The 14,561-nt window shown below is 45.9% G+C and overlaps 1 protein-coding gene across 2 annotated transcripts in view; it reads right to left on the bottom strand.

Annotated features, from left to right (window-relative positions):
• The window catches only part of rasa3 (RAS p21 protein activator 3), a 40,160-nt gene extending 38,384 nt beyond the window's left edge, over positions 1-1,776 (bottom strand). For both annotated transcript variants that reach the window (XM_085271770.1, XM_085271780.1), the window contains exon 1: positions 1,558-1,776. In XM_085271770.1, the coding sequence (XP_085127896.1) occupies positions 1,558-1,612 (55 nt within the window). In that variant the 5' untranslated portion in view covers positions 1,613-1,776. The remainder of the gene's footprint in view (positions 1-1,557) is intronic.
• Positions 1,777-14,561: the final 12,785 nt, after the last annotated feature.

The raw sequence follows: 14,561 nt of genomic DNA, 5'->3' as shown, positions 1-14,561 counted from the left end.
TCTGTGACGGGAAGAGTTGCTCCAGTCATTCGGTTTTCCTGAACAGGAACTCAAAGCTGCTGGCCGGCTGAACACTCATTCAGAAAGTGCAGCAAACTAATGAGACCATAGTAATTTAAATATTCCAACTCTCCCTTGAGTCTGAGCATAGTATCTCACTGGGAGTACTTCATAAACTTGACTCAGGTTCTTTCTCCAACTTTCTCCTGGGAACTCACTTGGAGGTTGGAAGCTTGGAAACAAAGCCTAACTTCAACTGAGAAGCTGACAACCGGAGAGTTTTGTGCCCAGAAATACTGGCTGGCACACAGCTTGTATGTGTGTTTATTGTAAATTTTTATCCCCCCCACCCCTCCTTCATCCCTGTTCATCCCTTCTGTTGCATGTTTGGAGTCAAAACAAAGTGGACAGCACAGACGGGATGAACTGGGTGCCAGATGTCAGTGAAAAGGACCCGTGATAACAGTTAGAGCACACAGAGGAAATGATTGTCTGCTCCCTGTGGTTTGATGTTAAAAAGGCAAACATGTGAACATGCTGTCAAACAGGTCAGACTGCTGCGGCATTTTGGACCACTTCCCCTCGCAAAACAAACGTCACAGTCTTCCCTCTGATGACACCTGAAACGTGTATTCAAAACTTGCTTTGCAAATCCAGTTTATTGTTAAGTATTTTCCAAAGTTAGCAACAGTCCCACAGATTCATTAACAAAAAAAAAAGAGCAAGTACACATATAAGACTGTTTTGCACAAACAATTAAAGAGTAATAAAAATGAAAGCAGGACTGTTGTTATAGCCGGTATTATCAATTCTTGCGCTTGATATATGCGGGCTTACATGCAGTTACTACTATATTACAGTTAGACAATTACATTAGGATACTGTCTTCTTCAATAAAGCACTCACTGCACGAGTCCTCATGGCTCCATTCACAAGATATGCGTGCACCACATACCTCCTAGAAACCGGGGTTACCCACTGGAGACTAGCTACAATTCTAAATATAGAAATCTGGGCTAACAATCAATAGCTAGACAGTCATGCATAAAGCTTTTTGGAAGGGGGCGAGTGCAGAGAAAGCAGGGATAAGGGGAGGAGGGGTGCAACAACATGACTGGCCGGCTGCAGCTTAGGCGAAATCAAGGCTTACTTTATCTGAGATACATAATACTATTATTAATAATAATAATAATAATAATAAAAACAGCCGGATGTTTGGTGTGCAGCCACACAGCTTGCTTCTAATCGGTTCAAGTCCGCATGTGGAGACTTCTATCAAACGCACATGATCTGGGTCCAAATGCCAGCTGCCAAATTCCCACAATATCCCCCAAAGCTTTGGATCTCTGGAAATGTCCCCCCCCCCCCTTAACATTTTCATTTTTGTAATTAGCCTGTGCGCTGGGAGGAAAAAGCGTGTGATTTGAATTACAATACCAGGCTGAACAACACAGATCCGAGTCCCTCCAGCCCCTCACTGACTGCCTGCTTCACCCGTGAATACGGGGCCATCCATTGAGGCGCTCAGGCTGGGGGTAGGGATTTTTTTTCTCTTACCTATTTTTATTTTAACGCTCTGGAAAACCCGGAGACCTTCCTCTTCTACCGCCATGCTTTCGCCGTGGCACTTTCCTTTATGACGACTAAATGAAGACGGTCCTCCACGGTGGTCGGTTCTGGCCTCTCCAGCGCACGGATATTCCAGGGGTTGTGCACATCTATGCTCCCCAGACGGCGATCGCGCTCCGGCTGCTGGCTGGCTCAGCTCTAACAAGCGGACTCAACCTCAGACCAACAGCAGCAGCAGCAGCCGCGCTAGAGGGGGTGTGGTTTATACGGCTCCGCCCACTAGTATATGCTGGGTGAACAGTGCCGGGCGATTGAAGCGCAGCGGAAGCGTTTTCACCAGGAAAACTGCTGTAAACAAAAGCTTTAAATTTTACATGTAAAATAATATTAACAATAAATTTGAATCGGACATATTCCTTCTTTGGAATAAGGGCTTAAAGGGAAAATATCACATTGCCTTGCATCAAGTTAATCTCACGTGTCCCAAAGACTTTTATTTATTATTATTACATTTATCATGTTTACATTTCAGCAGTTGCCCACAGATGACACCATCTGAGAGGCATGAGCTGTGATTTTAAATTATTTTTCATATTGTATTCACTCAAGTAAAAGCATGGTGAGTATGGTGAAAACTGAAGTGCTGATTCCACTTCTTTACTCAAGTAAAAGTGAAAAGGTACAGGCTTTAAAATGTGCTAAAAGTATGAAAGAAACAAGCGGCTCCTCTGGAAGCTATTTTTGTCATATCCATAGAGCAATACAAATAAATTAATGCAAGGGAATATAAGCTTTATTTCAACTTAAGTTCTAATTCTAATGAGTTCTTGGATATATTTTATGTGGAACACACAAAGAAGAAAAAACAAAGGGAATAAAAGAGCAAAACAAAACTAACTCTGTTTGTTGCTGTCTGTGCTGCAAGCGGTGTCGCCACACCTAAACAGGAAGATGAATATCGTCAGTGGTTGAAGTGTGACTTGGCATGTAGGTTGTAGCGGTGTGGCTTGGGGAAAAGAACCACTCAGAAACAACTTAGTAATTTGTATTGTGAGCTTCAGTACATTTTGTGTATGGGCTGTAAAGAGCTGCTCACAACTGAATTCAACAAGATTTAAGGCGATGTTACAGGAAGTATTGTGGCTGATTTCCAAGACACGGTCCTAACAAACCTCTGGCAGACTGAGGCTCAGCGAGGGGCAGCCAGAAACAACACACTGTGGAGGAGAGCCAGAGATTAATAATAACTAATAATTAAATGCAAAGTGGTGTATAAAAGTAAAAAGTGAAGAAGAAGAAGAAGAACCACTCCAAAAGCCCCCAAAAGCCTAGGCCAGTGTAACTACAAGGGGAATTCAGGGTCACCTGATTCAGCTATAACTATATTCTTTATCAAAAAGGAACAGTTAGTCCTAATCTTAAAAGTAGAAAAGGTGTCTTTCTCCCAAAGCCAAACTGGGAGCTGATTTCACAGAATAGGGGCCTGAAAGCTGAAGGCTCTGCCTCCCATTCTACTTTAAATACTCTACAAACCAAAAGTAACCCTGCAGTGTCAGAGAGAAGAGCCCTAATCGGGCCTGATTATTCAAGACCTTCTGTGTGAGGAGAAGCCAAAAAGGGAGAAATATGCTCTCCTTATCCCTGTCAGTATTCTTGCTTGAGGAATTTAGATCAGCTGAAGGGTTTTTCAGGGAGTTTTTAGGGAAACCAGATAATAATGAATTAAAATTGTTCAACCGAAATGCATGAACTAGTTGTTCAGCATCACTCAGAGATTTTTTTTAAATCTTAGGAACGTTGCGCAAATGCAGGAAAGCATATTTGTTTACTAGTTTAATAATAACATGGCGTGTTATTCCTCACTTAACTCAATAACTAGTGAGAGAGATTTTCCTAATCCCGTCAAAGCTCAGAGTGCTTTGTTCTTTAATGCTAATGTAAATGTAAATCATCCAGAGGCTTACAAAGGTAAACGTATGTTTTCAGTGTTCTGGTCTGGATGTTATCAATTCATCACTCATCCAAGTGACTTCTTCAGTGTGAGGAGGTTACACAATAAAAGAAACTAGCACCGTTGCCTAACAATGACTCAGTTTCATGATTGTTAATATGCAGATCGCCATGACCACCGATCATTGGTACCATTCAGCGAGAGCTGGGGAATGGCTGCAAACACAGCATTGTAAGATGGCGAAAGATATATTTTCGCATAAATGACGACCTTGCTTTCCAGATCAAATCAGAGCTCCTTTTTAATGCTTTTATTCAAGAAATCTGGCAAGTTTATTATTCCTCGTATCAATCTGACACATAATTTATTGAAAACCATAAAAACTTTCTGCGGGTTTACAAACACAGGAGTGACAAATAAACATTTTTACACATGCTTTGCAATTCATAGTTTTTATTTTTATTTTCCCCATTTCAGAACTTCCTTTAATTTCACATTCCTTCCTGGAGCAGCTAAAAACCCAACAATATTTCCCCCTAATCCAAATTACCCAAACTCTAAATGTTGATTACCTGAATGCTGATAGCATGGCTACTTCTCCTTCCTGTCCAGGCACATCCTCGTCACTGAAGGAGTGGCCACTGGCCCTAATATGTAAACAAACTGCAGAGTCCCGTGACATCTGATTGGAGTAGCGTGTTTCATGTGTTCTGATACTCCTGACACATAAGGCCTTACCAAAGGTTTAGGCAGAGGTTGGCCTGCAACATTATTGATGTGCCTTTGCAGCTTTTCACAAATTTTAAGCTGGGATAACCACATTTACTTCGGGCCTGGGGATGGTGCTCTGTGTTAACAGAGCCCTCTTCACCACTTCTTCCAGCTTACGAGGCTGTGATTGCAGCTATTCCCCAGCAGCACCCTTTAGGGGTCACCACAGCATTTCATCTTCCTGCATCTAACTCTATACCTTACATCCTCCTCTGCCAGACGAGCCCTCTAAATGTCCTCCATCACAACATCCATGAACCTACGCTGAGGTCTTTCTCTTTTCCTCCTGCCTGGCAGCTCCATCTTCAACATCTTTTGTGCAGTATATCAACTATCCCTCCTCTGCATATATGTAAATCATCTCACCTCGCCTCCTCAAAGCTTAAAGCCAAGCATGATACACAACATTTGTGTAGACAAATTCCCTGCAGAAAACTGCACTGCCTCTTCACCTTCTGTAGGCATTAATCACTCCTCATACATTTGTGCAACACCATAAGGGTGGGTAGAATTGTAATTAACTGTGAATGGGAAATGTGAATGATTTAAAAATAAGACCAGAGCAAATCTAGGTTGCCCATGTGCACTCATGCACATCCGGCTCTGATCTGTCCCCCTTTCTCTGTTGTTAACCCATCGTCTATGAGCGTCAGCTCTGCATAGAGCAGCAGGAGCCAATAATGAATCTCTCCTGATTTTTTACTACTAAAAACAGCAAAACAATCATTTCTATAAGCAGTAAAGGACCACGGATTAACTTTTAATGACAGCACATGCTGCATATCTATGGTATTATGTTTTAAAATCAGTCACATGTATGCATAAAAATTTAAGCTTTACACAGAGTAAGTCCTCAAATATCATTTTGGCTTTCAGAGCCTGAACTGAGTGCACCGCAGTGTTTCATGCAGTTAAATATGGATTAAGTCATGGATTTCTTTTTGTCCTGTCTCTCTCCCCTCACCCCCAACCAGTCACAGCAGATGACTGCTCCTCCATGAGTCTTCTTCTGCTGGAGGTTTTGCCCTGTTAAAGGGGAGATTTTCATTCCCACTGTCGCCAAGTGCATGCTTAAAGTAATTTTTATTTTTATTTTGGGAGTTTTCTCTGTATTATTGTAGGGTCTTTACATTATAAATATAATATAAAATATTTGTAATAAATATAAAAAAGAGAAAGACCATAAATGATGAAAGAAAAATGTCCCAGTCACAGTGCATAGAGTCTGCATACACAGCATTGTTTAAAATCTGTACATACATGAATAAAATGCCATCAGCTGATCTGAATCATCACCAAAGTCTATCAAAACATAATGTAAAACATAGCCTTGACGACTGGAGACATTCAGCTGACATGGATTATGTTCACATTTTTGCCTCCAGGGCTGTTTCTTAAAGCATTTTATTCCGCGTGTAGTCCTTAAACGTTAAATACAGGTTGGGTGAAAGTTAAAGATGATCGCAGACTGGTCCTTGTTTTTCTTGTTGACTCTGACGTCAAGTTTAAATATAACAGATGGATCCGTTCAGGTGAAAGACACATCATCGGCCCACGCTTGAGCCTACTGGGCCACGCCCCTGAGATCACTTTAACCACATTCCTCAAAATAGAACGGCGCTGGCCCGCGCTGCTCTATAAACCCAGCAGCCCAGCCCAGCAGAGATGTGGGGCTGAAGAACAGTCGGACAGTGTCTGCAGCAGGAATAGGAACATTTAGCTGCAGTGTTTCTGCTCCTGGCCGGTGTGCTGGGATTAACTGTGACTACTTTAGAACAGCTCAAAATCTAATAAGGCTACATGTGTCATGAATCGCTGTGCAGCAGGCAGGAGTTGGACCCAAAGTGCAGGACTCAGACTCAGGGAGGTGAACTCAAAACTCAGCTTTATTTGCTGGCAGGGAAAAAACATACAAACTAATCTAAACTGGGAACTTGGAAAACTCACAGAGAGACACACAGGGAGATCCACACAGCATGAGGGACGACGCGACACTGACTCAGAGAAACACAGGGTTTAAATACACAGGGAAGTAACGAGGGGAATGAGACACAGAAGGAGGGCACAGATGGGAGAAATCAGGACTGACAAGACAAGCAAAGCAGGACACATTCACATGAGACACGGACCATCAAAGTAAAACAGGAAGTATCACACAGAGACGCGAACTTGACACAGTGGAGACAGCAACTAAGAAATACAGAGACATAAACCATAAGGCAGAGGTCTAAGAACCAAAATACACAGGGAAATACTCAGCTGGGAACACAAGAGACTAGACTAGAGAGAGTAACAAAAAACCAACCATGAGAACATAATGCACAATGCAGAGTGACAGAAAACAAGAAACTCAAACATGCAAAGACACCATTACACAGAACAGAGGGGACACAGAGAGACATGAAGGGCAAGGGATCAAAACTAGAAGCCATAGAATAAATCACACACAAGTACAATAATACAAAAATCACAAAGAACTAAAAACGCTGGGTCAGGAGACCCAGGACCGTGACAGTACCCCCCCCTCAAGGGCTGGCTCCAGACAGCCCAAACACAGAAAAACAAAACCAAACAGAAAACAACCCAGGGCGGGCGGCGGGGGCCCAGGACGGAGGGCTCGGAACAGAAAACGAAAGAAGAGCACAGCAAACACCGGAGCCCAAGAAAACAACCCAAACACAGAGCAGTTCAGGGGGCCGACCATGCGGAAGGCAACGGCGGAGACGTGGAACCAGTTCAGGGGGCCGACCATGCGGAAGGCAACGGCGGCGATGCGGAAACAGTTCAGGAGGCCGGCCGTGCGCAAGGCAACGGCGGCGGCGAAGGAGACAACGGAGCAGTTCAGGAGGCCGACCGCGCGGAAGGCAGCGGCGGCGGCGAAGGAGACGACGGAGCAGTTCAGGGGGCCGCCCGCGCGGAAGGCAGCGGCGGCGGCGAAGGAGACGACAGAGCAGTTCAGGGGGCCGACCGCGCGGAAGGCAGCGGCGGCCCTCCAGTCTCAGGCGTGCTGGCCATGGCCTGGTGGGCACAGGACCAGTCGAGGCAGGACCAGACGAGGCAGGACCAGACGAGGCAGGACCAGGCGGAGCTGCAGAGGCTGAGGCTGGACCAGGCGGAGCTGCAGAGGCTGAGGCTGGACCAGGCGGAGCACAGGCTGAAGCCGAAGCTGGGCCAGGCGGAGCAGAAGCAGAAGCCAAAGCTGGACCAGAAGCCGAAGCTGGGCCAGGCGGAGCAGAAGCAGAAGCCAAAGCTGGACCAGAAGCCGAAGCTGGGCCAGGCGGAGCAGAAGCAGAAGCCAAAGCTGGACCAGAAGCAGAGGCTGAGACCGGACCAGGCGTAGCAGATGCAGAGGCCGGACCGGGCGTGGGTGCAGCTGATGCAGAGGCCGGACCGGGCGTGGGTGCAGCTGATGCAGAGGCCGGACCGGGCGTGGGTGCAGCTGAGGCAGAGGCCTGATCAGGCGAAGCAGGCGCGGAGGCCTCTGGCAGGAGGCAGGCAGGGCCAGTAGGCGCGGAGGCCTCTGGCAGGAGACAGGCAGGGCCAGTAGGCGCGGAGGCCTCTGGCTGGAGACAGGCAGGGCCAGTAGGCGCGGAGGCCTCTGGCTGGAGACAGGCAGGGCCAGTAGGCGCGGAGGCCTCTGGCTGGAGACAGGCAGGGCCAGTAGGCGCGGAGGCCTCTGGCTGGAGACAGGCAGGGCCAGTAGGCGCGGAGGCCTCTGGCTGGAGACAGGCAGGGCCAGTAGGCGCGGAGGCCTCTGGCTGGAGACAGGCAGGGCCAGTAGGCGCGGAGGCCTCTGGCTGGAGACAGGCAGGGCCAGTAGGCGCGGAGGCCTCTGGCTGGAGACAGGATGAAGACTCAGATGAAGCCGGACCAGGTGACGACGAGGGTGGAGACACGGAGGCTGCAGCTGGTGTGGATGAAGACACGGAGGCTGTAGCAGGTGAAGCACAGGCTGGAGCTGCAGCAAACGAGGACGAGGCTGCCAGTGGAGCAGCTGGTGGCTGAACGGGCCTCTCGGACCCTCCAGCGGAGACGGGCGGCTGAACGGGCCCCTCGGACCCTCCAGCGGAGACGGGCGGCTGAACGGGCCCCTCGGACCCTCCAGCGGAGACGAGGAGGTGCTGGCTGGGCTCACTGGAACCCCCAGCGGACGAGGTAGATGGCGGCACGGGAGCCGCGGAGTGCTGGATGAGCTCATCCGAGCTTCCAGCAGGAGCCGATGTAGAGCCAGAGAGAATTGGGACCCCGGGCTCAACGTTAAGCTGGCTAGAAAACTGCACTGCTACGGGGAACTGGGCCAAAGGTTCAGGTGCGAGCTGAGCTGCTGGACACACGGGGACCTGAGCTGCTGGACACACGGGGACCTGAGCTGCTGGACACACGGGGACCTGAGCTGCTGGACACACGGGGACCTGAGCTGCTGGACACACGGGGACCTGAGCTGCTGGACACACGGGGACCTGAGCTGCTAACGGTGGAGAAGTAAATGACTGCACAGGGGACTGAACTGATGTCTGTAGTAACGGTGGTGGTGAGAGTGGAGTAGGTGGTGGAGTTAATGACTTCACAGGGGAATGAACTAGAGGTAGTGACGGTTGTGGTGCTGGTGGTTGAGTGGGTGACTGTGCTAAAGGAGGCTGCACTGGGGAAAGCAGGGCTGCAGGAGGCTGCACTGGGGACACTGGAGACTGCACTGGGGACACTGGAGACTGCACTGGGGACACTGGAGACTGCACTGGGGACACTGGAGACTGCACTGGGGAAAGCAGAGCTGCAGGAGACTGCGCTAGAGACTGCAGTGATGGTTGTAGTGGAGGTGTGACGGGTGGAGGAGTGGCTGAAGTGGCTGCGGGTCGGGCGGCTAGTGGCTCAGCTACAGAGCATATTAACGGCAGGGCTATGGGTTGAATGTCTGACTGAGTAGCAGCCTGAATGGCTGGGTGTAGTGATGGTGGTGGTGGAAGGGAAACAGGTGGTAGTGTGGATGACGGAACTAAGGGCGACTGAGTGGCAGACCGAACTGATGACTGAAGCGATGGTAGAGGTGAAAACGGAGCGTGTGGTGGAGTTAATGGCTGTGCTAGCGGGGACACAGGAGACGCAGCTTGTAGCTGGGCAGCTAAGAGAGCTTCAGGAGGCTGGGCAGCTGATAAACTGTTCACATTACCATCCGTAGCACAAAACACAGCCCCTGAACGAATAGTCCCACGGTTCGACACAGAAAAAGAGTCCTTACTCACCACAGCCGGCGATGTACAAGTCTGAATGTCCGGCTGTGGGGTGGCGCGCTGGCTTGGCGTCGTTTCTTTTTTGATGATGGCTCTGACGGGCCGAGCGGCTCCACATCCGGCCCTTCAGGCAGGTGGGTAGTAGCAGCTGGGGGGATGAAGGTGGAGCTCGTTGTGGATTAAATCCTGTTCGAGTGGGTGGAGCGCACTGAGTAGCCAGGGAAGACCAGAGACTAAACGCTGTAGTTTGGTTTCCACAGCACGGCGAAATTCCTTCCCCTCATGTTCGAGCCACAGATGCAGGAGTCTTTCCACGGAGTAGATAATGTCCAGACGCAGTTCTTCTGGTGGGTTGAGTGCTGCTGGGTCCATATCTGGTCGCATCGTACTGTCATGAATCGCTGTGCGGCAGGCAGGAGTTGGACCCAAAGTGCAGGACTCACAGACTCAGGGAGGTGAACTCAAAACTCAGCTTTATTTGCTGGCAGGGAAAAAACATACAAACTAATCTAAACTGGGAACTTGGAAAACTCACAGAGAGACACACAGGGAGATCCACACAGCATGAGGGACGACGCGACGCTGACTCAGAGAAACACAGGGTTTAAATACACAGGGAAGTAACGAGGGGAATGAGACACAGAAGGAGGGCACAGATGGGAGAAATCAGGACTGACGAGACAAGCAAAGCAGGACGCATTCACATGAGACACGGACCATCAAAGTAAAACAGGAAGTATCACACAGAGACGCGAACTTGACACAGTGGAGACAGCAACTAAGAAATACAGAGACATAAACCATAAGGCAGAGGTCTAAGAACCAAAATACACAGGGAAATACTCAGCTGGGAACACAAGAGACTAGACTAGAGAGAGCAACAAAAAACCAACCATGAGAACATAATGCACAATGCAGAGTGACAGAAAACAAGAAACTCAAACATGCAAAGACACCATTACACAGAACAGAGGGGACACAGAGAGACATGAAGGGCAAGGGATCAAAACTAGAAGCCATAGAATAAATCACACACAAGTACAATAATACAAAAATCACAAAGAACTAAAAACGCTGGGTCAGGAGACCCAGGACCGTGACAACATGTCTCATCAGCCTGTTAGCATGTTAAACCCTCATCAAGATTAGAAATTACACACACACTGGAGTCAATTTGTACTTGAGTATTTTAATTTTAAGCTACTTAGAATTTATTTGAGTAGATTTAGATGGCAGTAGTTATTAATTTCCTACATAATTTGAAGGCTTTATTTTCCAATTACTTTGTAATACCTCTCCAGGAGGACATAGGTGTATGTGTGGAAAGATTTGGATTTCTCCAAAAAAATATACATGTTTAACTAGTTATTTCAAGACCATCACAAGTGTAGTTGTGGGTGTGTTCGTCTTTCTCTCTGTGTTAGTCCTGTATAGGGCTGCCACAAACGATTATTTTTGATAGTCGACTAGTCACCGATTATTTTTGCGATTAGTCAACTAATCAGATCATCATCCATTGGACGTAAAACGTACAGATTATTGCACCAGCATGCGTCTGCTCTTATATAACTATCATTAGCTTACAGCTTGTGTTTAAGATATGTGCTAACTAAAAATAAAGACAGGATGATAGTTTATTCAATTTTAATGAAATTTGCAGATTGTTTCAGTGGAGTTTAATAAACTCAGCTGTCTGCTCCTTGCGATCTAAAATATAACAGGACACCGGAGGATATTCGAGCATCTCTTTAATCTCAGCCAAACCGATTTACTCAGGAACAAATAAAATACTAAAAAAAGCCAAACAATAACATTTTAAAGTTATCCAAGTGACTTATATATCATGTTTAACCTGAGTAGTGAAAGACGGTGGTGGGTTTGAAAACGATTTGCCCGGAGTCCGGTGTTCTCGCAGGCTCTAGTGAGCCTTGCTCCCGGCTAGCTATCAAGCTGGTAGGTAACAGACGTCTCTGAAAACGTCGGAGAGCTTTTGAAAATATGTGGTGTCTTGATAAACTGAGCAGATATTTGAGGTTTACACAGCTACATTCTCGCCTGAAAACATGTTAAACGTTTACTTTGTGGCCCAGAAAGAATACCGTAATAAGAGTAATATTAAAACTAACTAGCTGCTGCCATTGTTGAAAACTGAGCTGGGCTGCGCTATGAATTCTGGGACGCAGCTTCTTCTTCTTTGGGGTTTAACAGCAGCTGGCATCCTTGTACATGCAGTGCTGTCATCTTCTGTTTCAGTCCGTTATGACACTCTTAAATCCTACTACTTATTCCTGCGTCTTTTGGGATCTTACAAAGCTTCAAATGACGCGTCGACTATTAAATTAGTCGTCGACGATTTTGATAGTCCACGTAATCGTGACTAGTCGACTAATCGTGGCAGCCCTAGTCCTGTAATAGACTATTTGGGGTGTAGCCCACGGCTGTAGCCTTGGAGAAGCAGTTAAAATCGATGGAAGGACTTTTCTTGACACAACACAGCAAAAATGAGGGGAAAAGTGCGAGAAATTAACACAGACTTAGTATGCAGTCGAACTTTGTTTGGTCTTTTTTCTTCACTAATAATCATCTTCAGGTTTAGTTTGTATCTTTTTGGAGCCACTGATCCCCAGCCTGGGAATATCTGGACTTTACTTCTGCCTCCATGAGGTACATGTATTAGTGGGAATACAGCAAATTGCTTACAACATGCTAATAATGTCAAAAGTACAGTACTCGTGTTGTTAGGTATACCTACTGTATGCAACTGCTTGCTTAATACAAATCAGCCAGTCACATGGTAGAAACTCAGTGCATTTCGGCTAAGTTCAAGCTGAGCATCAGAATGGGGAAGAAAGGCGATTTAAGTGACAATGAGGAAATTTTGAATGGCTGTTTTTCTGAGTATTTCAGAAACTGCTGATTTACTGGGATTTTCCACACAACCATCTCTATGGTTTACAGAGAATGGTCTGAAAAAAGAGAAAATATTCTGGGGAAAAAATACATTAAAACAGGACTATGAACTAGTCCAGGTGCCACTTTGATCAGCTAAGGAGAGCAAACTGAGGCTACAGTTAAAATGGGGTCACCAAAATTGGACAATAGAAGAAGACTGAAAAAACATTGCCTTGTCTCTGTTTCTACATCGACATTCAGATAGATAATAGGGTGAGAATTTGGCATCTCAAAAATCTTTGAGAAAGGTTTCCGGCACCTTGCTGAATCTATGCCATGATGAATTAAGGCAGCTCTGAATGCAAAAGATACTAGGAAAGTGTACCTAATAAAATGCCCATTGAGTGTACATTTTAGTACAGCACTCAAAAGAGGGAGGTAGTTTTTCTTGCAACATTTTCTCTACATTTTCCTGATACCTCTGCACTTCTGCTTTAGTGAGAATTTGAATGCAGGACTATTACCAGAATATTACAGTGAAGATTTTTCTTTTCTTTAATAAACCATCATCATAATTAGCAAATACGCAATGATGCATTATTATGACACAAACCAGTCAGCATTATATAATGTCTTTAATATTAGCTCTGCCTTTATCATCTGCAACTGTATGTGCGTGTGTTTTAATGCATCAAAAACTACTGGAAAATGACTCACACGTAATAAGACTGCCCCCCCCCCCAACTCACTGAATGTACACATTGTGTCTGAGGGTGAATACCAGTGACGCAGTTTACAAGAGCATTTGCCTGCATTTGAATAGCGCCTCTAAGAGTCTGTGGCTATTTTCATAGATAATAACCATGGTATTACCCATGTTGCATAAATAACCTCTGAAGATAACTACATTGCAGGGAAACTCGCCTGCTAGCATGTGAGGTAATAAAATACAACTCCTTTAAGTTGCACATGTCCTGTCAGCTGCATTTGAGCATCTAGCGACAACGAGCGATTTGGACTCCCCAGTAATTTATCACAGCAGATAACTGGAGAACACTGATACCGTTTTATGCAAAGATGTAACAACTGAGTTTGCTCACTTTGCTCACTTAGAACGAAATGAGCAGTCTCTATTTTTTATGGTAGCTTCATTTTTATTGACGAGATATAAAATATGACTAAAGAAAAACATTATATAAAAGCTATAAATTGATTTGCATGTCGCTGAGTGAAATATGTATTGAATGCCTTCAGCAGAGACAGAATTCTGCCTGCTGCAGATTGGCTGCGTGCCCATGTGGCACACAGATTACAATTCGTCAATCAATCAATTACACATGCTCCTGATCTCATATCATTGTGTGTATGATGCACATCTGCTCACAGAATCAGTTTCTTCCATTCTACCCTCCCCACCACTGCGGGCAAGACCAAAGAGCTGTCAAAGGACGTCAGGGACACGATTGTAGAGCTGCATACGGCTGGAATGGGCTACATGACCATCAGAAAGCTTGTTGAGAAGGTGATAACTGTTGTTGGAAATGGAAGAAATATAAAATGCCCATCAACTGCTATCGAACCGGAGCTCCTTGTGAGATCTTGCCACACAGAATGAGGGTGATCATGAGAAGGGTGGTGCATTACCCCAGACCTACACAGAAGGAGCTTGTTACTGATCTGAAAGCAATTGAAACACAGTCACCAAGAACACCACTGGTAACGTGCTATCGTAACTGATTATCTGTTTCTCTCTGTAAAAAATGAAACTATCATAAAAATGAGAGACTGTTCATTTCTTTATAAGTGAGCAAACTTACAAATTCAGCAGGGTATCAAATAATTATTTCCCCCACTGTAAAACTACAGTGCAAGAGTCACAGGTCGCTGCTATCAAGACATTTCATTCAAAGTTTGTGACGCATCTCCAAACCTGGAGAGGGAGAACACCGTTAGTTTGAAGCTCAATGCACAGCATCACGTAGGAAAATACGGCCTTAAAGATGTTTATGACGTGCATTATTTCAGTTCAGCTAAATGGTTACGCCCTTGTGGTAAACCACAAGAGTGTGTTTAACTGCAAGTGTGTGCATGTAAGTGTATGTCTCTGCAAAAGGTATAAAACTGAGAATCTTACAAACCAACGATTTTAT

Source organism: Mchenga conophoros, linkage group LG1, assembly GCF_057382185.1.
Source record: "Mchenga conophoros isolate Kocher_MC1m ecotype Shallow Benthic linkage group LG1, M_conophoros_male_GT1.1, whole genome shotgun sequence".
NCBI lineage: Eukaryota > Metazoa > Chordata > Actinopteri > Cichliformes > Cichlidae > Mchenga > Mchenga conophoros.
The sequence above is the reverse complement of the archived record's forward strand: the minus strand, read 5'-3'. Positions and strand labels throughout refer to the sequence as shown.